Source organism: Vicugna pacos, chromosome 18, assembly GCF_048564905.1.
Source record: "Vicugna pacos chromosome 18, VicPac4, whole genome shotgun sequence".
In the NCBI taxonomy this organism is placed as follows: Eukaryota; Metazoa; Chordata; class Mammalia; order Artiodactyla; family Camelidae; genus Vicugna; species Vicugna pacos.
The window spans coordinates 29,641,267-29,667,496 of record NC_133004.1 but is presented as its reverse complement, the minus strand read 5'-3'; the positions used below and the strand labels follow the sequence as shown (position 1 = coordinate 29,667,496).

The window sequence follows — 26,230 nt, the reverse complement described above, 5'->3', positions numbered from 1 at the left end:
ATAGTAAGGACTCAGAATGTTCAGTAGTACCACCATCACCACCACCACAAGAATATATGTTCCATGCGGGAAGGTATTTTTGTCTGTTTTGTTCACAGCCATTTCCCCTGCACCAGGAAGAGTGCCTGGCACATAGTTAATGCTCAATAAATATTTGTTGAATGGACAAATCCTTAATTAGGTCTGTCAGTGAGTAGTTACTATAAAAGTGATGACTTCTCCCCAGTATGAGGTATGGGTTCCAATCTTAGTCCCAATTCCTTTCCCTTATGTTTGCCCTCCATAAGCAACCACCATGCCCTGTGCTCAGATCTGGAGAGTGAGGAGCTAGGGGTTCACTGGTAACCTGAGAGACAGGTGTTTCACAAGTTGCTGAGAGGAGAAGACACAATGCAAAAGGATAAGGCATGGGCGGGTGAGGAGGCAGTGGAGGCAGCAAATCTCAAAAGAGCAGTCTGATTCTCTGGATACAGTCAGTGAGTAAAGGATAGAGAAGGGAGGGTCAAGATCACAGAAGATATTTTTAGGGATACAGGAAATGTTGAGCACATTCCTCATCTAAAGGAAAGGATAGAAGGGAGAGGGAAGATCAGACACTTTTTGTATCTTCAAGATATACACAAAAAATGACTTTATGTTCTCAGAAATACAATGTTAACTGAAGTACTAAATTGTCATGTGAGTGTAAGATCTTCAAGGCAGCTTTTCACAAAATATGGTACTTGTACTATTGACAGTCCAAGAACAAAATTATTTTTCTTTTAATACGTTTTCCTAGGATATATTAAAATAGGTATATAACTGGTAGATCAAGCCTGTGACATCACATACATGATTGCTTAGGGCAATGCTAAGGAGAAGAAAAAGAAGTCAACGAAGCAATTTAAAGAAAATATTTAAGATAGTATTAAGTAAATATGTACATGGTAAAAAAAAAAAAAAAACAGGTTCATGAATAGCTAATATTTGAGAAGCTTGGCCAAGGCTATACTCAGCCCCGTTGCACAGTCTGAATCTTGAGCTAAGGGAGTTGGCGTCAGCACCTTGGAGAGCGGCACACAGTGCACAGTGGGAGGGTTCACTGGCGAACCCTCAACGGCCTCCTTTGTGACATTCAGGCACTTAATATCACCAGCCTCTTGGACATTACTGCAGGCCAATCAAACACCAGAAGAGGAGGTTTAATGGTTTTGTCCCTCACCTCTTGGCTTTTTATTTTGAACGTCTTAGATGCACATAGAGCAACAGACGGGGATGTGACTTTTTGAAAAGACAAATGCAATACCTGCGCTCAGTTTCTAAGGACTTTCTACTTTTTCTTTCAATTTCATAAGCTGTTGACTTCTTCCTACTTGATTTATTCCTGGCTTATGTTATGCTTCAGGAAAAGCAGCACTAACACCTGGCATGTTCCATGATTTGAACACAAGGAAATGTCACCAAGAAGAGAAGCTTGAAGTCTTTTGTCCATGCGGCATGAGAAGTTGGGAGCTTTAAAGGGAAAAGTCAGAAAGTCTTTCATGTCACCGAGAAAAATTCCAACCAGAGCTAAGAAAAGTAGGGAGTGCGGCTTTCCACCAAAACTGCTCTCCCAGCGTCCCTTGCACTGAGGCATGGCCACATGACAACACTCTCAAATAGAGTGCAGGCAGAAGTGATGGGTGCCACTCCCAAGCCAAGACTTTTCAGAAGCAGCTTGTGCCTCCTCTGTACTCTTCTTCTCCCTCGGCACTCTGAATATAGACAAAAACAAGGCTGTAGGGATTGATGGAGCCATGCAAGACAGAGGAACCGGGTCCCTTAATCACCATATGGAGAGAGTGGGCGAGGCCAGGAACACCCATCTTGGACTGTTACATGAATGAAAATTAAACTCCTATTGTGTCTGAGCCGGCATAGATTTAGGGGTCTATTTATTCCGGCAGTTGAATCCACCCCAACGAATAAAGGAGCTTAAATGTTTGGCTGCCACACAGATCAACCAGCCCTGACTGGGGGTGGGGTCAGGAAGAGGAGACATTCTGAGATTTCCATTTACTCCCTCCCATCTTTGCACAGTTAATTTAACTCACCCTTTAGATAAAGCCCAAGAGCCGCTTTCTCACGGAAGCCTTCCCTGACTTCAGCTAGGACCCACCCCACCCCCGCAGGCTCTCACAGCACGAAGCAAACATCACAGTTTTACTTTGCATCTGTTAGTGTGATTTTTTTTTTTGATCAATGTTTATACTCTCATTGGGTTTTTAAGTATGCATTTTTCAAAATTCATAGAATGATACACTGATTTGTGTGTTTTGTTGTATGTGAATTTCACCTTAAAATGATCAAAAACACATATTGAATTTTGGTTAAATGATATGCATGCTGAAGAGTTGAGGGGTAAAGTGTACCGAGGTCTGTATCTTGATTTGGGGGAGAGGGTATATATAGCTCAATGGTAGAGTGTGTACTTAGCATGCATAGGTCCTGGGTTCAACTCCCAGTACCTCCATTAAAAAAATTATAAATACGTAAACCTAATTACTCCCTCCTCCCCAAAAAACAGGTTGACATAGAGACAAGCAGACAGAGAGATATGATCAAGCATACACAGCCAAATGTTACTGTAGAATCTAGGTACTGGGTACGATGGGTAGTCATTGCATAATTCTTTCAACTTTTCTGTATTATTAAATGTTTTTCATAACAAAATGTTGGAGGGAAATTCAATGAGAGTAGGGACTATGAGTCCATTACATAAATAGAATTATTCCATGTACAGTTTATTTTATATGACTAATCATAGTGTTCTGTAATTTACTTCTACTTTTACTTGATACTATGCCATGGACATCTTTCCACAATGATAGACAGACAGACAGACAGATAGAGCTATGAGATAGAAAGACCTCATTCTTTTGAAGGTATCATGGACACACCATTATATATTTAACTATCACACTATTGATGAACATTTTGGCAATTTCCTTTTTTTTTTTTTTCCTATTACCAATCATTTTCCAAGATACAGCTTTTGAGCTGCTGGATTTGAGCTTCCTTATGTTAGCTCTGTGTCCACCACAGCATGCACCTGCCCTCCACACACATGAATCCTCCTGTTAACCTCAGTATCCTCCATAGGCAAGAGTCCAGGAGTGTAAGAAAATAATAATAATAAAAAAGTCCCCCTTCAGACTTTCCAGTATAACTTTCTAAAAAGACTTGGCTCATACAAATTGTTACCACAAGCACATCTGAAGTCTCAGAAGGCAAGCAATATTAGCATTAATTAAGTACTTAATGAATATTTATTATAGCAGCACTTTGGAATCAGGGGAATCAAGTTTATAATGGAAAACGTTGCATTTGTGTTGTATATATACTTTTTTTGGTAACTACCTAGCTTTTATTTAATTTATTTTTTTATTGAACTATCATCAGTTTACAACATTGTGTCAATTTCTGGCATACAGCATAATGCTTCAGCCATACATATACATACATATTGTGTATAGATTTTAGCAGGGACTTGCTGAGTGTATTTTATGAGCTCCACTTGTACTATCAGTCTGGACAGCACACACCTGCCCAATTTATATATTTGGAGCACAATGTTAATGCAAAAATCATTTGACAACCACAGGGGTTAAATTCTTGAAAAGTGTAAACCATAAAGGTTGGCAAAGCTGAAGTCAAAGGTTCAAGAAATCATAAAAAACAGACAGTGAAGGGTAAAGCTATAAAAATAAAATGAAATAACCAATGGATAATACACGCTCTGGAACAAATGCTCTGGAACAAAAGTGCAAGGGGACATCTATCTCCAAGTAAGCCAGACATGTCACAAGGCCCTGCCCTGCTGAGAGAATCCTTCCAGTAAGCACCCTCACATGTTCAGGAGAGCAAACGCTCCACACTTCTTTTTAAAGTTTCTGAAACATGGTTTACTTGTTTGGAACCCAACAGCCTTCACACTTGCTTTGTCCCTTGTTTCATATTCACAGGTCTTATTCAAACACTTGTGTCACTCCCTGGTCACTCCACAAATTACTGCAGTGCTTAAGAGCACGTTTTCCTGGACCAGATCTGATAGATGGGGCCTGGGGGAGGGGCGGTGTGAACAGATCACCCCACAGGTCCACCTGTTCCATCTGCGGAAGGAGGAGCAATTACTGCCGACGCATTCTTCCATTTAGGGCAGTGGATAATATATACCTCACAAGATTGCAAAACGGTAAAAAGTAGGCATTCAGATGTAAAACCACATTAATTTAAAACCGTGGCTGGCAGAATGAGAGTTGCGAAGGATTACTCTTAAGTTTTAAAGGCTTGTAGAGGTTTTTGTTATTCTAGTTTGCTTACACGACAGACTCTTGTTTTCATCTGTGATTTATTTGATGCCACATCCACAGTCTGGAACAGAACTCTCAATTATTATAACGGTTTCCATGGAAACACATGATCTATTCTCTCTCATTCCCTCGCTGTTCCCCAAAGACCCACTCTCCCACTTCTCTACCCACCCCCAACCCCAATCCTTTCCAGAAGACCCTCTGGGACAGCCATTCCTTAATCCCAAACTCTCCAATTTGTATGGTTGAGCGATCAAGAAAGGGACAAGCTACGTGTGGAGTCTGCTCACTTTTGAGGCAACAAGAATAAAAATGCATATTTATATGTTAAACCAGCAGAGAGAAACCGGAAAGATGCAAATTCAATTAACAAAACCGTTTAGATACAGAGAACAGTAGCAGCGAGGGGGGCACAGAAAGATGTGAACCTGGGTGGGAGCAAGACTTCTCAGTGTTTATCCTTTTAATATGATTTTAATTATGAACTATGTGAACACACTGCTTATTAAAAACATAACTTAATATTTTTTAAAACTCCCTGACAGCCTCAGCTTATTAGAACCTCTTCCTCATTTAAGCCTCTTTCTTCCTTGTCATCATGGAAACCACCTCATCTTAGAAATCCAAACGTCGCTAGTCTTACCAGCATTTTAAATCTCTTAACTCTATCCACTTGTTTTTCGTCCCTAGGCCTCTAGACTCCTCCTCTCCCACCCAGGTTATAACCCTCTTCCTGCTCTGATTTCCTTCCGACCCAGTCTGGGTGCAGTTTTTATGCATCTGTTCAGTGCACTTTCACTGAGCACCTGTTAGACAGAACAAGCGCCACTGGATGTGCAATCGGCATCCGTCTTCCCAGAATCCTTAGCCCCCTTCTTACTGTGATCTTCCGAGCACTGATCCTGCTACTCCCCACCCCTTACCTCGAATTCACCATCTTCTTCTCCATCTCTACCCCCAAGGCCGCTCAGAGCTGCTGACAAAAAACGCACCGTGCTGTGGACCTCTTCTATCCCCAACTGCTTGTTCTCTAACCTTACGGACCCTGGGGCTTCTCAGCAACCTTATTTCGTGTTCCTGCTCTCTATACACACCCCATGCCAAGGCCACCACCTCAGGTTCCTTATTCCATTGCAGCAGATGGACGGACCTTATGGTCCAGAGAGAAAAACCCATGCATTCAATTCTAAGCCCTGGGTGCATCAGTCCACAGGTACTGCAGGTACAGTGGCGAGCGTGGCAGAGAAGGCCACCTGCTCTTGTGGAGCTCAGGTCTTAGAAGGAGAAGAGAGACAAACCAATAGACAAGCAAGAAAAGTACCAACTGGCGACGGGTGCTGATGAAGAGAGTGAAATATAACAGAATGAATGAATGGCTCTTTGAGTGGTGGTCAGGGAAGACTTCTCAAAAGAGGTGACATCTAAGGAGAGATGGGAATTACAAGAAGGAGCCAGTCATGCAAAGAATAAAGGGAACAGCACCACAAAAGCTCTAAGAGAGGAAGGAGCTTTGTATATTTCAAAAACAAAAAACAAAAAACAAGAACCTCCACGTGGCCGGAGCACAGTGGGTGATGGGGAGAAAGAAAAGGAAGGAAGAGAACAAGGACCAGAATATAAAGAGTGATGTAAGCTGAGGACACAGAACAGAACTTTTTCAACCTGTGAAGTCACTGGAGGGTTTTAAGCAGCAGAGTGACTTGACCTAATGTAAGTTTTTAAAAATAACGATGGCTGCTCGAGGGAAGTATACGAATTATAGGTCAGAAGAGTGGAGGCAGGGAAACCAGTTAGGAACCTCTGCAGTGGTCCAGCCACTATTGTATTGGTTCAGATGTGGGCTGCATTAGTGAAGATGGAGAGAACGCAGTAAATTCATGAATACACTTTGATGGAGGACCTGTCTGGACTCACCGATGGATGGAAATACGTGGCTGGGGTCAGGGGAGGCTGAGAAGTCACGGATAACGCCCAGATTTTTGACTTAAGCCACAGAGATGCGGAAGAAATGGATATTTTACGCACACCTGAGCTCGTGATAGGAGATTTATACGAGACCTGTCTGTGGCACACACAGGGATTAAAAGACTCAAAACAACACTAAACAAGTCAGGAATACTTAGAACCCGAGCTCAACGTCAGTAAAACAGCATCTCCTGCTGTCTATAAAAGCATCCAGAATCACTCTTCGAGTCCCAGGGTCGTCCTTCAGCTGTGCTGCTGTTCAAAAAGAACCATTTCCATCCTCCGCTGCAAGAGTGATCTTTTCCAAAATCAAATCTGATCATGTCACTTCTCTGCTTAAGACTTTCAGTGGCTCCCCATTGCACTGTGAATAAAATCCAAACTCCTCAGCCCAGCTCAGAAGACTTTGCCTGATCGGGCCCTGCCTACCTCTGCAACCTCACATCCAACAAATTCCCCTCCGCACGTGACACTTGACTCCCAACACCTCCTGCTGGTGCCTAGAATGGCCAAGCCCTTCCCCACCCCAGGACCTTTGCACTTGCTGTTCTCTCTGCTGGGAACAGTCTCTCTTAGCTCTTTGACTGTATAGCTGGTTCATTCTCATCCTTCAGATCTCGGTTGATATGCCACTTCCTCAGACAGTCTGAGTGGGTCCCTCCTTGATCTCTCTGTGTCACAGCACGCCATTCATTTCCTTCACAGTATTCATTACCAACTGTCAGGTGGCTCTGTTTACTTTGCGCTCTCTCCCTCACTGGAATGGAAGCCCCATCTGAACAGCAAATGTGCCTGCCTGGCGAGCTGTTCCTTCTGGAGCAGGCGCCACCCCCCAGCCACACTGTACCTTGCCAAAGCTGCCTTTCCCCAGCACCATCAGGAAGTTAAAATCGGTCAGTTTCATCCGGTCCCTGTTCCCATTGTTGTCAAATTTGGATACGGTGTTGGTCGTCTTTTCTTCGGGAGCCTTGGTCCCCTGCCCGATCTTGGCCCTCTGGAGGGGGAAGCACACAGAAAACATCATTAGAATTTGCTCAAATTCACAGACAGGTTGCAAGCCATGGTTCCTGCAGCTCACGCCACCGGCTCAGTGAAGAGCATGGCCCAACATCCAGGGTATAGACGCAAAATGTGGAGGCCACCCTTGGCACCCCCATTTCTCTTTTATCCCTCAGGTCTCACCCACCTCCAGGACTAGTCACTATTTCCTCCAACCTGTCTCTAGAATTCCTTCTTCTTCTTTCCACCTTCACCAGCACCACCTGTCATCACCTCTCACTTGGACAACCCACCCTGGTTCTCTCCACACTGGGCTTTACATGCAGCCAGAGTGACCTTCCACTTCTTAATACGCAACCAAGTCACTCCCTGCTCAAAATGCTTCCATTTTAAGGATAAAGACCTGGGTGCTTTCACTGGCCTCAACAGCCCAGTATGATCAAGCTCTACCTGACTGCATCACTTCTTGGGTCCTTCTTCCCTGGAACCCAGGTTCACGCTCCTTTCACATCCTTGAGCCCCCTCCCACCTCAGGGCCTTTGCACCTACTGTCACTGCTGTGGAGATAGCTATTCTCTCCCTTTCACCAATCTAGTTACCCTCTGCTCCACATTTTCACTTCTTCAGGGAAGCCTTCCTTGATTGTCTCTGGATTAGGTGTCCCTGTTTGCTCCCTTCCTCCATTTTACTTCCCATTTATACTGGATGATAATTGTCTGTTCACTCATTTTCCCCAACAGACTGGAAACCTGCCGAGGCAGGGAATGTGGCTCATTCTCCGCAATTTCCCTGACAACTAGCATAGCTGCCAGCTAAATGTTTTGTTGGATAAATGGATGGATGAGGCCCAGGTTTGTCCTCAGTGCAATGGGGGAGGGGCCTGCTGTTGTGAGCTCCAGAAGGATGACTCAGAATGGCAACAAATGCTGTGAAATCAGGAGAGACAGGAGGCCGGAATATTTGTGATTGGAGTCTGGAGTAGGGGGATGGCTGTCTTACAGGACTCAGCCCTTAACTTATGGGGTCTGCACTAACTCCGGGTAGCTAATGTCATAACTGAAGGACACCAAAATGGTGGTACAGAGAACTGGAGAATTTCTTGCTGTGGAAAATCTACATGTTTGGTGTCAGAAGCATTGTGAGGGTGTCAAGTTTTCCTTTACAGAGTATGTAGTCTTTTACATCTGGCTTCTTTCGCACATCATAATGGTCTTGAAATTCACCCATGGTGTTGCATGGATCAGTGGTTCATTCCTTTGTCCTGCTCAGTAGCATTCGCTGTTCACATTTATCCATTCTCCTGTTTATGGACATTTGTGTTGTCTCCACTTTTTGGCCACTAACAAGGCTGCTGTGAGCATTCTAGGTCCAGTTACCTTGTAGTAAGATGCATTGAGACTTAAGTGTCTCTGGGACAACCAAGGGGAAATTAATACCCAGTAAGCAGTTGTATATGTAGGTTTCGGGTTACAAATTGATGTAAAAACTGGAGACAGATTTGGGGTTAAGACCTAGAGGGAGTAGCTAAAACCAGGTCATCAGGGAGACTGCAAACAAGAAAAGAGCCTAGAAGAGATATTGCATTGATTTGAGGGGGCCATGTCCCCCCATCATCCCAAATCCTCACCCTCCAGCTCTCAGTTATTCCCAAGCTGTGCTGATCCAAACACATTCCCACCCTCCCTCACCCCCTACCATCCCCTTGCTTAATTATTGTCTTCCACCTTCTTTGAATCCTGACTCGGGACCCACTGGATTCACACACCCCAGTCTCCAACCTGTGAAGCTCCCCATCCTGATTGCCCCTGGTTTCCAGTCCCCATTCCAGCCCTGAGGTTCGCATCCATCCACCTGTCAGTTCCAGCACCCCCTGCTGGCGGAGCCTGAGTGAGGCACTCACACTTTCCAAATTTCTCATTTGACAGCTTAGAGGAAAATTTTCTTCCTGTTCTTCAAAGAGCAGCAAGTGGCCAACAGCCTCATTCCACAGTCTTGCAAACCACCTTCTCCCCTCTGAATCCAGGTCCAAAGGCCCTCTTTCCACATTCCATCTCAATTTGCTTGGGTGAGTTTTCTTACAGGTACGTGCTGTAGACCTAAAATGTCTGTGTCTCCGCAAGTCCACGAACTGACATCCTAATCTTCAAGGGTGATGGTATTAGGAGGTGGGGTCTTGGGGATTAGGTCATGAGGGCGGAGCCCTCACGGATGGGAATAGTCCCTTATAAAAGAGACCCCAGAGGGCCCCCAGCCCCTTTCACCATGTGAGAACACAGTGAGAAGGCGGCTGTCTATGAACCAGGAAGCAGAACGATTCTGCTGGCATCTTGCTCTTAGACGTTCCAACCTCCAGAACTGCGAGAAATAAATGTTAAACTATCTCGTCTATGGTATTTTTATTATAAGAGCCTGAACAGACTAAGACAGAATGTTATCTCAGCTTTTAGACATTAGATTAGAAGCCTAATAGCCTTATCAGCCTGGTCTGCACTAATATTTAAATTAGTTGACATCTGTTAAAAATTAAGAGATGTCCTATAAAAACCCAAATCCCAGCTTCTTTTAAAGAAGATCTGGTAACACTGGGCCCCACCCATAAGGCACGGTGCCTTCACAGGGACATCTCCAGTTTGCCCCCATCACCACCACACCTTGCTCTCTCACACCAGGCTTTTCCCCCTTCTTGTTATCTGTCCAGCTCCTAAAGACATTTGGGTTTGTGACTCGTTCACACAGAGCCCTTGGAGGACAAGATCCCTGTCCTGTGTCCCTCTGAATGTCCCATGACTCCCCCTCAGTCTCATGCTGATTAGGTCTTCCATCAAAGACATGTTTAAACTGAAGCCCACATTAAAAGGATCCTCTATCTCACTGGGTGGGATATGCCTTCAGAAACAGAAGTACACTAGTGGTGGCCTTTTCATGTCTGCAATTTAGAGCCTGAGGACTCAGCGCTCAAAGAGAAAAGCAAAGAGAGCCGCGCATCTGAGCAAAGAGTCTTGCCTCTTTCCAGACGGTGCTTGGGGAGAGTGAAGGCACCTCTGCAGCCAGGCTCCAGGGCTCCATTTCAGATGATTAATGCCTGTGCTGGCTTAGACTGGACTTCTCTGTCACCCCCATCCCTACCAGGAGCTCCCAATACCCAGCAGCGGTGGCAGAGACCCCCCCCATCGGTGAGGAGTCCCCACAGATGCTCCCGAACCCCCAAGCAGCCCTTCCAAAATCCCAGAAGGAGCAGGTCCTGAGCTTTACTGATTCCGAGGGTCAGAGGGGATGCTGATAATGATAACAACAACCTGACAGCTGAATGATAGGACGTGCCACACACTGTTTTAAATGCATTATCTCATTTGTTCCTCACACAACCGTAGGAGGTCAGAAGCGCCACCATACCTTCACTTTACAGATGGGGAATCAAAACTCAGAAAAAGTAAGTTGCCTTCAGCACCCAGCAAGGTAGGGACAGCGCTGGGATTCCAATCCAGGCAGGCTGGCTCTCGAACTACCCAAAGGAAGCAGGCTGCGTTGCACAGATGTGGCCCCAGGTATCCTGCCAAGACCCCTGGCCCCCTCCTCTCTACACCTGGGGCTGCTTACCGCTTCCACATGTGACTCTGCCTGCAGTCTCCTTTCCTGGTTGCAGGAGCAAGCACAGCCCACCAGCAGGGCAAGCTGAAGGTGCTGGCAGCTCGATTCCCCTGCAAGCAGCCCTCAGCCAGTGATGGAAGGAAGGCTGGTGGACAAGACGTCAGCTTCCCGCCCCTCTGACTGCAAACCCTGTGACATGCATTAAACCCCACCTAAAGCAGAATTAAACCCCAGCTGCCCCCAGTGGTAACCTGCCTGATAATACACATTTTCCCAGCTCCCTTCCTTTTCCTGCATCACTTCTCCACTACTCTAAGAAAGATGCCTCCTGCGATCCCTGCACTTGAATCCTTATAGTCTGTTTCTGGGGAAACTCAAAGCAAGACAATGATCACCTGTGGGATGTTAGAAAGTTGCTTAACCTCTCTGAGCCTCAGTTTCCTCCTCTGTAAAAGAGAAAGGCGGATCATAAGGGTACCTACCAGTCAGGGTGGTTGTGAGGACTGAATTAAATGAGTTAATATTTCTAAAGCACTTAAAACAATAAATGGCACATAGTTGGCATTTTATTAAATTAAAAAATTCTAAGATTGCCAGAAAACCCATTCTGAGCCATCCAAAATGGAGTCTTCCCTTCCCTGGCCCATCGGCAAGGCCACGGTCAGACAAAAGCCCCCAGACAGAGCCAATGCCAACATTCTGAAATGTACCACGTGTGGTAGCTTCACCAAGCTCACCCTACCATGAAATTCTATTACCTCAATTCCAGCAGCTCGACTTCACCGTCACTCAGAATTTCTCCGGATAAGAGGCTTGAAAGTAATTTCTGAGTCATTCTGGGTGCTAATTGGTGATTGCACAGGGATTACATTTCTCACGTTCAAGGTCAACTGAAATTCCTCTATGTGTCTGAGAACAATTTTCGGTCTCTTGGAAACATTTTTTTAATCAACAAACTACGGTAGGGAGCGATTACCATTCAGGCATAAACAAGCGTTTGCAGGCTCTTGCGGGAAATAAAGGGACACATTTTGTTGCCTGCAGATAAAACAGTCCTTTCCTTCAAGCCAATAACTGGCCCAGACAAATGCTCTGTTCGTGTAGGAAATGTTTTCCTGGGTGTTCTGAAATGTCACCCTGGCTGCCCTAAGACAGAAGAAATCATTATGCAAAACTGAGCCTTCATTTTATACAAGAAAACACTGGCCAGGTTTTTTTCACCCACAATCGTGCATTTTTAACTCAGCAGCAAACGGACACCACTCCATCAGAAAGTTGAGGAAAGGAGATGGAATGTTATTGGCAAGGCCTGCCCTCCTATCCTACTTTTTACCAAACAGTGTCCAGTTCTAGACTCTACTGGGAGAGAAGGTCCTCTCATCAACTCACCGGGGCTAGAATGGCTTTGTAAGGATAAGCCTCAGGGGTCAGGTTCACTGGAGAATGACTGATAAGCCCAAGGCCAACCTGTTTATTCCACTTGTTTCCAGGAAGGGAAGTCCCACCGAGTCAGAACCATCAACAGAGTCCAGGTTTTGTGGAGGGCCCAGGCTCAAGACAAGGGTCAGCACTCAAGTATGATTTCTGTCAAGTTGAGGGGCACACTGACATGGCTCTTTGAAAGAATGCCAAAACCCCTGCCAAGGCCAGCACAGTCCTTTTACTCTGACCCCCACCGACTTCCCAGCCTTACTGTGAACTCATCCTGTGCTCTCTGAGCTCTACCTACACTTCTGGCCTTCTTTCAGCTTCACATAGCTGCTTTATGACACCCCTACCACAGGGCCTTTGAACATGCTGTCTTCTCTGAATGGAATGCACTTTTACCCTCTTTACTTGGTTAACTTCCATTGTTGTTTCCTCAATGACTCAGACAAGTTTATATTTCCATCTTAGACCTCTCTCAAAGTACCATAGACCTCTCTTTCACCAAAATTTACCTAGTTGTATTTTGTCTTCATTTGCTTGTGTGATTACCTGATGAATAATGATGACAATAACCTTTTTTGTTTTAGCTATTTTATACATTTTTTCAGAGTTAGAAGGCCATCATTGATTATCTAGAATTGATGATTTCCCATCAGACTCAGTATATTGTTTGTGTGAACAAAATAATGTGTTTTCCTTTATGAAACCACTTTAAAATCATTCAATACACATATAATGAAAGAACTCAAAACCATTTTCCCCAAAACATTTTCTTTATAAAACTGGGATGTGTCTTACAAATCTGCTACTTACTCTCATATGCTGGAAAATGGGGTTTATTTGGTCCCACAGAAGGGAAGGGGCTTAACTGGAGTAGAAGCAGAGACAGCACAGTGGCTCAAGGTCAGAATCAAGGGCTCTTCATCTTTGGAAGATATACCCATGAGTATTTCATGGAGTCACCAGCACAGTCATAGATTCAAATCCAGACTCTACCTTCAGCAGGCCTAGATGACTCAGCTTCCAAAATATATCACCACTCTGTCCACTGCTTTCATTCAGCATTTACTAACTTTCTAGTCCAAGCCAGGTAGGCTGTGAATAAAGACTTTCAGGGAAATATCTAAATCTGAATGAGGACAGGGAGGCAAGAATGACTTCACAAGGCAGGGGACATTTACTTGGGGTCTTGAAGGATAAATAGGAGTTTTCTGGGAGCTAGAACAACACTGCAGAGGCACAGAGTCATGAAAGGCCTTGGGTGGAAACCACAGCATAAACAAGAAAAACAGTACAAAGGCAGACTCAACCGGTTCTCACTCTGGTGCATAAAGACAGACAATCTCACCTCAAATTTCTGCCGCAGTTCTTCATTGCCCTCCCCTCCTTCTGGGGGCACAGGTACATTGAAGTACTCGCCTTCCTCCTGGCTCAGCAACTTAAACCTAAAGAGAGGCAAGGGAAAGGCAAATTCCATGAGTACACTTAATACTATTTTGTCGATTAGGATAAGGGAGGGAGGTCTATAGCAAACTTCATTCTAAAAATGTGTTAGTGGGGAGGTTATAGCTCAAGTGGTAGAGGGCATGCTTAGCATGCACAAGGTCCTGGGTTCAATCCCCAGTACCTTTCCTGAAAATAAATAAACCTAATTAGCTCCTCCTGCCAAAAAAGAAATCAAAAAGGAAGAGGGATATTCCAAAGGCATTCAAGTCACTAGGGGGAAAAAAAGAATCTGAAATCCCTCACTCCCAGAGGCTTCCTAACCAAAATTCACAATTTTCATCAAGGTTTTTTTTTCTCCATTCACAAATCTTCCTAAGCAGCTTCTAAAAATAGGAAGATAGGTGACTCAAAGCTGGGATGACTATTTGAGCCTGTACGCCTCCACATTTAATATTCAATGCTTGTCTTCCAAACTTCCACTGAGATCACCAAAAGAAATACAAAAATCAGAGAACATCTGTATCTTTGCTGGAAATCAATCAAGAAGGGTGCTATCCACACAGCAGTGACTTCCAGGAAGTTCCTCAAATTGAACTAATAGTAAGAGAACATGGAGCCATGTTCGGGAAAAGATAGCCACCGAAATCAGGATGCTATTAACATTAACTCCTCTTTTTTTAAATAAAGAAAGAGGGATGTTGAAGGGAGGAGAGTATATATGTGTGGGTGGGGAGGGCTATGTGTGAACTCTCTGCATTTTCTGCTTAATTCTGTTGTGAACCTGAAACTGCTCTAAAAGAGGAAAGTCTATGAAAAGAAAAAAAGAAATTCACTTTAAAAGGACACTTTCTATCTCCTCCTTGTAATGAAAGCCAGTATCACTTGTTACAGCAGAAAGTATGTAACTGTGAAAAATTAAGCATATGCAAATCAAAGTTACCCAAATCCAAGTAGGTAGCGTTGCTTACCAAAGGCTCTGAGACTAGGGCTTGCCTTCCTGGTTAAAATCAGAGATCAGCAAGCAGCAGGGTTAAAGAGGATTAAGGATCCACCCTCTTAGACTTCCTCTTTGCCATAACCTGAAGAACTGACGGCGCACTGACCAAAGAACAGCTTTGGGTGCAATTCAATATGGCTGATGCCCCAACCATGTACTATCTAAGCCATTTGGGGTCCTGCACTTTGGAAAATACACATCAGTGGGAATTGACCAGCTGTAATCATTCAATGGGAACCCCACTAACAACCTGGATCACACACCCAGGGACTGGATGAGTGTATTCAATTTTTGATCCATATTCAGGATGTATGGGACAGGTCAGCACCTGGGGCATGGGTCAGAGCACAGTGTTCCACCTCATGTTCGCCGTGGCCAGGATGCCTCTTCTACATTTAAGATGCACAAAACAAACAGGGGGCCCCTGCCACAAGGCAGTAGGGCTGCCTGTTACGCAGCTGTCTCCAGCAATAGCCCTCTCTTAAACTTCTACAGGACCAAGACCTCGATCCAACAAAGAAGAATTCCAAAAAATGCAAAAGGCTCCTTTCTCCCTTCGTCTGGATTTGAAAGATTAGAACAGGGACACTAACATTTCTGTGTTCTCCCTTCTATAAGGGTGTACCCATGAAAAACTCATTCAAATAAAGAGAAGCACTGAGGAACCAATTAAGTACCACCCATGAAACAGAACTGTTCCCAAAAGAGAAAATTCGAGAAACTATCTAACACATTTTAGTGATATTCGAGAGACTGATGCATCTATGAAAGGCGAACAATCTGAGCTTAGGAAAGACTTTCAGAAGAAAAATAAATGACTGAATTTTAAAATTCACTGGTGACAATGAACACTAGGATGGATAATTGAGGAAACAATTAGTGAATTAGAGGATTTTTTTCTGGCAGTTGGTTTGATATTTATTACATTAATTAGAGACAAACAGAAAGCTTTATATGACACAAAGAAAAATGCGTATTACCAAAATTAACCTACAACATAGAAGAGAGGAATATTGCAACACAGATTTCAGCAAAGACATAGCGTTATCCTTCTTATATAAAAAGTTTTTCTAAACTAATAAGCACATTATAGGCAAGACACGGGACATAGTCAATTATAATTACAAAAAATGGTAATATACAAATAAAAACATTCAACATAATTAGTAACAGGTGTATACATAATAATATGTACAGTATAAAATAATAAAAGGGTGTTAATGCATATTATAGATGTATATTGTGTAAATAGGTATAATTAGTAACAAAATATGTACAACCTTTGCATCATCTTTGAAATTTCTAATACCAGATGTTGACAAGCGTGGGTGAAGTGAAAGTCTCACACAGCATTGGTGAGAATGCAAATTGATTGAAAAAAGTTCCAGAACATTATGGCAAACACTTTAATAATGCATATGTTCTCAAAGTCATTGATTCCAGGCTTAGGAATTTATTAAGAAATAAATTAAAGCCAGGCACAAAGGTTTCACTCTAAGTATGTTTACTATAGAATTATTTATATAGGTAAGCACTGTACATCTTATAAAAAGAATGTATAAGTTGATGCAGATCTGTAAGAAGGGACTATACGAAGCTATTAAACATGAGGTTGGCCAAGATTACTAAATGGCAGGGAAGAGGGTTCAAAATGCAGTTAGGTGGAAAATGCAGGCTGCCAAGCAGTACGGACAGCAAGACTTCGTTTTGGGCAAGGGGAGGGTATAGCTCAGAGGTAGAGCGTATGCTTAGCTGCATGAGACCCTGGGTTCAATCCCCAGTACCTCCATCAAAATAAATTAAGTAAATTAATAAACCTAATTATCTCCTCCCCAAACAAAAAATAAATTAAATATTTAAAAATTTTTCATTTTTTTTCCAGACACACACATACATACACACACAGACTGAGAAAAAAAATTCTAAATTTTAAACTGTCAATAGCTATTATCTCTGGACAATGGGATTCTGATAATCTTCTCTGTTTGCTTATTTATATTTTTCTAATAATTACTCAATTAATAATAATATCTAATACTGAGTGCTTAGTATTTACCAGACACTGAGCACTTCACTTATATTAATTAATATTATGACTTAATTACCACTATTATAGCCAAATGAGGAAAGAAGGCACAGAGAGGCAAAGTAACTTGCCCAAGGGCACACAGCTAGGAAGTGGTGGAACAGAAATTCTAACTCAGGATGTCTGATTCCAAAGACTTATTTTTGTGTTTATGTGATAAGAACAAAATGTCATTATTAGTAATACCAAAAGAAAGCTTAAAGACACATGATTTTAAGGAAACAAGGATTTAAGATAATTATTTGTCTGTTCAGAAGAAGAGGAAAAGATTAAATAGCAAAGAAATGAAACTTTAGAAATAGAAACACCATATACAAATGTGGCAATTAAGACCATATATGTTAAACATGTCCTTACGGGAAAAAGGAAAAGACTTTCTGAATGAGTTTGTTTTTGTTTTTAAATCCAACAACATGCACTTGCTACACAAACCCAGAGGACTTAGAAAGATTAAATAAACATGGAAGAATGGGCAAAGATTGACTAGGCAAGAGGTACCTACCACTCTGCAACCAAAGGAGACAGAGCTCCTCATTCCTTGGGTTCGCAGCTTCCTCAAGGCAGAAGACAAAGTCCTTACAAGGCCCACACTGGATCTGCCAACTAATCCTCATCCTGCCAGTCTTCATCCCTTGTGACTCCCCACCTTACTGATCCAGCTCCAGCCACACGGGCCACTTTACTGCTCCTCAGACTTGCCAGGAACACTCCTGCCTCAGGGCCTTTGCACTTGCTATTCTCTCTGTCTGGAATAATTTCTCCCTAGATCTCCACACAGTTCACTCCCTTACCTTCATCAGGTCCTCACCTTTTCAGTGAGTCCTTTCCTGAGTACTCTATTAAATCAGAACGCCACCACCTCCAGCATTCCCTGTCCCTGTTTCTCACTCACTTTTCTCTATAGCATTTATCAGCAAAGATTCTTGTCTGTTTTCAGCTCTCTAGGGTCTCCTCATCACACAGGTACTCACTGCGTATATTCCCTGAAGGAATGAGTGCATGCCAGCAACGTAGAAAAGGCATGGGCAAAAAGCATGAACTGTGACAAATGTGAGTTTATATCAATTTAATAAGTCATTTTTGAAAACAGTCTTGAAGAGTTATATGGCCAATAATGACACCATACACACACACACACACACACACACACACACGGCAAAAACATTAGAAACGAAAAACTTTTTTTTTTACGTTACTGGGAGAACCATAACAAGCAGTATACATTTAGGACAGATCAGGCAAACAAAAAGAAACTATGAAAGCATAAGAGAGCTGGACCTTACAGTAAGGTGGAATAAATAAAACGTTGAAATATATACCTTACAAATAGGATATATAATCTTTTTATTGAACTGTCCATGGAACATTTAGCAACATTGAGTGTACATTAAGCTAAACTAAAAAAAAAAAAAGGAAGGAAAAAGAAGAAAGGAAGAAAAAAGAGAGAGAGAGAAAGAAAGAAAAAGAAAGAAAGGGAAAGAAAGAAAGAAAGAAAGAAAGAAAGAAAGAAAGAAAGAAAGAAAGAAAGAAAGAAAGAAAGAAAGAAAGAAAGAGAAAGAAAGAGAAAGAAAGAAAGAAAGAAAGAAAGAAAGAAAGAAAGAAAGAAAGAAAGAAAGGAAGGAAGGAAGGAAGGAAGGAAGGAAGGAAGGAAGGAAGGAAGGGAGGGAGAGAGAGAGGAAGGAAGGAAGGAAGGAAAGGAAGGACAGTGCACAGGCTATATTCTCCGGCTATAAAGCACTAACACTGTCGTTTAACATTAATAATAAAAATGTAATCAAAAAGCTAAGACTAGAGGCTATAAAACATGCCTAAATAAAAACATGTTAGAAAGAAAATTAAAAATACAATGGCAGACTTTGAGTAAGCTACAAAAGCTCCAACGTGACATCAAAACAGAGGAAATACTTGTTCCTTCCAATCCATGTCCATTATTTTTAAATAGTGGAGTAAGTTAAGACAGAAAAATAAATTAGCAAAATATTCAACTGAAATTCAAAGACAACCATGAAACAGATCTACAGCAGAGGAGAAAACAGAAACCCAGAATTGATACACAAATCCCAAAGCTCATTCTTTGAAGAAAAAAAAAAAAAAAGTAAAGGAGACGAATCTCTGAAAAACAAGGGGAGAGAAAGAATATAGCTTAAATAAACAAAATTAGAAACAAAGAGGGGGATTTGACAGCAGACACAGGACTGGTGGTGAAGCAGCAGATGAGAGGCCTGGGGCTGGGGCACCACATCTGGAAGCTTCTGGAAGCTTTCCAAGCTGCTTCTGCTGTTTCTGCCACATGGTCTTAAATTATAGCAACAGAATAGCTGGGAGAGCTCAGCCCCTTCCAGGCAGGGCAGCTGGGTCTCACAGAGGGAATGGGACTCATCCAAGATCATATGGGGACAGGAACCCAGATTTCTAGAATTTGGTACATTTCAAGGTAAGACAACGTCAGAGATGTCTTGGTCCTAAATGAAGAGGACTTTTATCTGCAGAACCTGAAGAGGGTTTTTATTTTGCAAAAGTTCCCTCCCTACTATTATTTCACAGATTTTACAACTATCCTAAGAGGAAGATGGGGGTGAGGGGAGGGCTGTAATTCCCAATGAATGGAATCATATCTGCTGAGAAGGCTGTGGTACAGGAGGTGAAGGGACTCACCTGAGGTCACAAAGCATCCCGCCAGTTGGAAGAGCCAACTACCAGAGTCCAGACCTCCACCAAGTTCCGCATCAGGAAGGCGAATGGGACGTGTGGGTGCTTAGGTGCTGGCATCACAGAGATGTGGACCCGAACCCCAGGACTGGCCCTTAGGAGCTGTGTGCTCCTCACACATCGCTCAGCTAGTCTGATCCTGGGAATGATGCTGCACCCAGAACTGCTGGGAGAGCTCAAGGATGATGGAGGTGTAAAGGCTTTTGCACTTACTCCTGGTGGACCATCCCTTATCATCAAGACATGCGGTCCACCCTGTACCCTGCTGTTTGCTTCAGGGGAGTAGACAAGGCAGACGCTCACCCAGGAAGAAGGATGTAGCCCTTGTGGGAGGCGGCCCTGCCCTCTGGGGCCTGGAGAACCATGGGAAGGAAGAAGGTGAGGGTAGGGTGAAAGCAGAGGGACTTGGCCCCCTCCTCACTGGAGCCCCGGTCAGAGACCCGCATGGAGGACCACAGCATCACAGCAGTGGGGGGTTGGAAGACGGAAGGATCTGAGACTCACTCCCGGATCTCCACGCAGGAGACTCAGAAATAAGGAGTCACAGAAGTATTGAGCAGGGCTGGGCCTGGCAGTGGCCTGCAGGGTGAGACAGAAGAGGGTCGTGTGTGGAGGGATCTCACCACCAGAGGCAACAGCCAGGACCTGGGAGGCCAGCACAAAGCCAGAAGGATGCCCCATAGCTCGGAGAGTGGTGGGGGTGGGACTCATCCTGCCTCCTTGGGCACTGGTTCAGGGACCAGGCAGGGTCGGCCACTCTGCAGCAGTGAAGGCCACAAGCCACCACTTGCAGTGATGGTCCCCTTCTCCTTGGCCACTGCGTAAGAAAGTCTAGGTCCATTATAGAAAATAAAGCACTATATTTTTTCTGCATATATGATTAATGCTGAATCAATATGTGACTCCAGGACACCTGGAAAGTGATCAGCCCAGCCCGGTGCCTGGCATCAAGTCAGTAAGTGGTAGCTATTATTATTATGTTCTCTCCTGTCTCACTGATGCCCCCCCCCCCCGGGGATCCTATATTCCTTCTGTTTAACCTCTTTACACTTGATTTAAAGAGGAAGAAACAAGCAATCTGAGAATAGCCATAGCGGGAGCCTGCGAAGTCGAAGCAACCATATGTCAAGAAAAATTATCCAAAACTTGGAGGGGAAAGGCACAAAGATGACGGTGTGACCTTTTAATGTCATGCTAGAGCATTTTCTAATTAGCTCTCTCCTTCCTCGTGGTATTATTTATTATTCACAATCCAGTAGGGTACAGATGGTCTCCCAACTCTGCAAAGATAGACGTTAACTTTTAGAAAACCGAGGTGAGACTCTGTTCTTCAGTCTGGTAGGTAAGATAACCTCCGAGGTTTTGATTTTACTGCCCTAACTCAGGCAAGTTATTTCAGCATTCCTTTGTCTACTGACAGACTGAGCAATAGACATTTGCTGATTTCTCAAACCTCCAGAATCATCCATTCATCTTTCAGTTTCCCTACTCATAATCTAAGGAAAACTCTGACAAATGCTCATTATCATTTGTATAAGGATGATGCCTTTAACCATTTGCAAACTGTGCTTTAACACACCTCTCTTTTTTCTTTTTTCTGTATACTCTCAGCTTCTGCCTTCTTCACATCCATCATATCACGTTGTCTTTCATTAGTTACTTGAATAATTTCTTCAAGGTTTATCGTCCCTTTGTAGAAGCTAAGTTCCGTGAGGGCATGTCTGTCTTTTTATTTTAAGATTTTTTTTTTTGCTGTTTTCTTTTTTTTTGAGGTAGGGGGGAGGCAATTAAGTTTTGGGTTTTTTTTTTTAATTTAATGGAGGTACTGGGGATTGAACCCAGGACCTTGTGCATGCTAAGCACGCGATCTACCACTGAGCTACATCCTCCCCCTATGTCTGTCTTACACTTGATGCATCTCTAGTGACTCGAATGGAGTGGACACTCAGTATGTATTTCAATAAAAGCCTGTGGTAAATGTGGAGGAGAGACAAGAAAGTTGTAAGGATCACGATGGCAAAGATGTGTGATCCCCTTGATGGAGTCTCTTTCTTGCTAAACTACAGTTTTGATTTTGATTGTCTTTCACTTGTAACTGAAAAAGCCCAGAGTGGGACCATTCAGAAATGAGACAGTTTCCCTTAAAGAGACAGGAGCAGCCCCTAATGACTACTCCTCCCGAAGTTCTAATGCCAAGTTGGACCATCTCTTCTGACTCCTTTACTCAGCTAATGGTGAAAGAAACTGTTGCCAAGGGGACTTACCTATCCTCTTTGCTGGGAATACTGGGCAAGGATTTTTTTTTTCCTTTAGCAGGGAACAAAGCAAAAACTCCAGAACAAAGAAGATACAGCAGCTGACCATGACAGCAACCCTCTCCGCTCAGCACTTCTGTGGCCAGGCTTGATAAACAATCCCAATAAAGAAACATCTTCTTAAGAAGTCATATTTTGACAGTAGATTACTCATATCTTTTGGGTAAAGTGTGAGAGCTATCTTAGTGCCCGTGGGGCCTGTCAAGTCATATAACTGCGTAAAGCGGGGCAGATGTAAAGCGATAGGGACTCGTGAGGACTGTGGCAAACATAAAAATCCATGTCCTGTCTAAAGGGGGGATTAACTATTCAATTGTTCTCCTTTGCTGCCTCCTAAGCCCAGATTTTTATGGGAAACATCTTGATTTTGAAAATATTGGCAACTAATTTTTTTTTTTTTTTTAGCACGAGGACTAAATACAACATACCCATGAGGCCGTATGGTAGCTTTCAAAGCAAAACCTTCCTTACCAACCGTCAACGCCAGCTTTCTGCAGTTCAGAAATCCCAAATGACAAAGATCCCATGAAGTCATTCCTGCTGGTCAGATCCCAGTCCCAAATCTCTACGGACAGTCTTCTGTCCTTGTCCGACTCTTTCAGCTGGCTGCAAGGGGGCGAAAAAGAGAAGTCAGCGGACATTATGGAGATTTCTCAGGCAGACGAAACGTCTAAGAGGACAAAGCCCGAAGGCAGGAATGGTTACAGATTACAAGCTGCTGCAAGAAACATATTCAGTTTCCATCCCAGGCAAGCTCCCCAGGGAGACAGAGCTTTTCCTGTTTTACAGCCTGTGGCTTAAACAAGCAGAGGACCCAGGCCAGCTCTGACAGGACAGTTCTAACTACTTCTGCTGCCTTATGTCTTAATAGGATCCGTGATGTTCACAGACGGACACAGGCACTCTAAGAACCATGATGTCAATCATTCAATTGTGCAAGTGTTTGCACACATGAGGGTTGAGGCTGAGGCTGAGGATATGTCTACAGGAAAGTCTTGCTGGTGCTGATCTGTTGGATGGGGAAAGTGTGGGATCAGGGAGGTTGCCTGTTCTAAGGCATGTCCTTGTCTGAGGCTGAGATGGGTGCCCAGTTTTGCTCTGAGAGAGGAAAGCAGGAAGGGGGCTACTATAAGGAACCATGCTTTTGGCTCATGTCCTTGGAGTCAGACTGTCTGTCGCTAAATCTTGTTCTACCCTGTATCTGTTGTGGGCGCTGGTTCTTTAACCTTTTTCAGCCCCATTGATAAAATGGGGATGAAATAACCAACGAAGCTGGATCACTCCATACAGTGCTTGTTATATGTAGTATATGTTCAATAAGTAATGGTGGACATCTCTCACATTTGTTGGCCCAGATGCATCAAAGAGTGAGCCAATGTTCTTAGAGCACTAGCCAGGGAAGACCCCCATAGCAGTCAGCAGAGCCCCCAGCAGACCGTAGGCCCAGCATCATTCACATGCCCAGCCCTAGAGAGGTTGTCACCACACCCTGTAGGTCATGGCCCACGTCTGCCAAGACCAAGAGCTCCTCCCACAATCCTTCACACTAGCAACACATCACACTATTTTCCATCCCACCCACTTCCCCATGCCAGAGACATTCTCAATACTATTAAAAAAGGTTCTGATTTTTACTTGGCCTGCAAGGAAAAAATACAGATGGAAGGAGAGGAAGGGAGAGAAGGAAGGAAGGAAGGAAGGAAGGAAGGAAGGAAGGAAGGAAGGAAGGAAGGAAGGAAGGAAGGAAGAAGGCAAAGAAGGAGGGAAGGAAAAGGAAGCTGGGAGAGGGCCTCTCCCATCTCAGGGGGACCATGACCCAACCTGCACCCCTCAGGCCAGGCTGCCGTCATTTTAACTTACAATCTAAATGTCTCGTTCCACTCAGGGTTGAGGGAGCACTTGATGGTTTTGGTCTTTTGCTTGCTCTCACTCTTGGGATCAGGAATCAGTTTCAGTTTCACATAAGGATCTGACAAGCCATTGGGGTCCATAGGTACAAGGTTTTTAGCATCTCTTACTAAAAACAGAAAGAAAAAACAGTTTCAGTATTAACAGCCCCCAAATGTTTAAGCACCAACCAGTGATGGTTGTGGAACCTGTGAAAAGGTCCTTGGCCTCACATTTAATGGGAATTTCCATTCATTAACACCAATAGCTAAGAAGTTAACAAAGTGAGATCAATTCATAATTTGTAGACCCTGCTCTCTATTGGTTTAAAATTGATTTCTGAGATTCATATCACTCTCCCTACTCTGCCCTTGAGAATAACTGTTATGTTCTCAAAGCTTGCTTTCCAAATAGTCTACAAGAAAGTTTGGTTTCTTTCGTTTAGCATAATGTTTTCAAGATTCATACACACTGTACTTCATTTATGGCTGAATAGGATTCCCTTGTAGGAATACATTAAATTTTGTGGCTCCATTCATCAGCTGATTAATATCTGGGCTACTCCCACTTTTTGGCTATTGTGAATTATGCTGCTATGAACACATGAATGCTCTGACACAAAAGGTCACATATTCTATGATTCCATTTATATGAAACAACCAGAACAGGTAAATCCAAAGAGACAGAAAACAGAGTAGTGGTGGCCAGGAGCTGGTGGCATGGCAAATGGGGAGTGACCATCTAATGGTTTTGGGGGTTCTTTTACAGGTGATGAAATTTCTTGGAACTAGACAGAAATGATGGTTGCACAACACCATGAACATACTAAATGTCACTGAACTATGTACTTTAAAATGGTTAGTGGTGAATCTTGTGTTATTTGAATCTTCTCTGAATTCAAAAAGAAAGAGCTAAAAGAGTTGCCCTCTAAACCAAAGTGCACCCACAACCAGTACCCAGACAGCCCATAGAGAGAAGGCTCGAAAAACAGCAGCGCTACAGCGAGGCTCCACCTGCAACCAAGACCACCCTGCGTAAAGGAGGCTGTAAGACCAGCTCAGAAAGGGAAAGGACGCAGAGGGTCAGGAGTGCAGATGCACCTGGGCATAGAAGGATGAGGTGGAATAAGACATCAGCCTGGAGAAATGGGAAGAAGTTAACTAGGAGTCAGCTCAAAAATGAGTAACATCGCTAGCCCAGGGAAAGAGATAAGAAAATGAGAATTGTTTAGATCTTAAGGAGACAGTGCCAACTATCCCACTTCTGATAGGAAAATCCAAAGCAATATATTAGCAGATTGACTCAAACTATCTGCTAGAAGGCTAATATATAATGACTCCTATCAGGAATGCAAAGATGGTTCAACCCTGGAAATCTATTATTAGAATACGCATCACTTTTACAGGTCAAAGGAGAAAACCATGCCAGAAATAACAGGAAGTTTTCTTCACAGGATAAAGGATATCTGAAATAATAGCTCCAAAGTTAATGATAAATTCCATAAAGTCAGGAATAAGACAAAGATACCCATCACCTCAGCCATCATCTAATATTTTTTCAAAATGTTTCATAAGTGCACTAAGATAATAGAAACAGAAAAGTAGGGGATAAAGCATCCCCCTCACTCCTTACAACCTTTGCTTCCACCACATCACAGCCTCCTCCTCCCTGATGCTTAACATACAGAAACCACACTGTTCTCTCAAACTCAGTTTCATGTACCCCACGATCTTATGCCACTTGCCAACTTTCCAGTACATTAAGTCTAGTACCCCACTGCTACAAGTCTCTCATCACCAGTCTGTTGAGCCCAATATATCTTCTCTTTCTCCCTATTCCTTCTTTCCTTTACTCCACTCACCCCCAGTTTAGAGTTCTGGATGCATTATAATCATTCCCTGAAACACTCTCAGCTCCTTTGCTCCTCTTTCTTTCCATTTTATCTGACAAAACCCAGCCCAAGTTCAATTCAAAGATGTTCCCTTTATTTTCCTACATTCAAGTTGCAAACCACTGCTTGGGATGGAGTCAGGGTGAGGAGGGCATGGGGCTGGGGAGGGAGTGGTAGTGTCTGATTTGCCTAAGATCATATAGTTAGTAAGGGGTTGGGACTGAATAAACGAGATGAGACAAGGGCTGCGTGGACTGAGAGAAGAGTGAAAAGGGACAGGATGCAAGCTGCAACTTATTCTGTCAACATTCCTCTGCACTCGAGCATATGGCCCTTTCTTCCATTTATCCACAGGTTGAATTCCATCTCAGCCTGCAAGTTGTATCTCATTCTTGCACCAAAAGCAGGAATTTTTTTTCCTCTTTGGTTTGGTTGAGTTCAATAAGCAGGTCCTTACTATATGTTAGCCATTCTGCTAGGTGCTGGGGATGGGGGTGAGACCAACATAAGATGTTGATCCCATCCCTAAGGAATATATAAACCCAAATTTATTCAAAGTATAGTAGATTTCTAATGAGACAGTAGCCA

The 26,230-nt window shown here is 43.4% G+C and overlaps 1 protein-coding gene across 2 annotated transcripts in view; it reads right to left on the bottom strand.

The window, feature by feature from the left end:
- PRKCB (protein kinase C beta) overlaps window positions 1–26,230 on the bottom strand; it is a 295,939-nt gene that overhangs the window by 69,280 nt on the left and 200,429 nt on the right. For both annotated transcript variants that reach the window (XM_072942795.1, XM_072942793.1), the window contains exons 6-9: window positions 23,725–23,881; window positions 22,336–22,470; window positions 13,660–13,756; window positions 7,144–7,290 (exon numbers count right to left, since the gene is read on the bottom strand). In XM_072942795.1, the coding sequence (XP_072798896.1) occupies window positions 7,144–7,290; window positions 13,660–13,756; window positions 22,336–22,470; window positions 23,725–23,881 (536 nt within the window). The remainder of the gene's footprint in view (window positions 1–7,143; window positions 7,291–13,659; window positions 13,757–22,335; window positions 22,471–23,724; window positions 23,882–26,230) is intronic.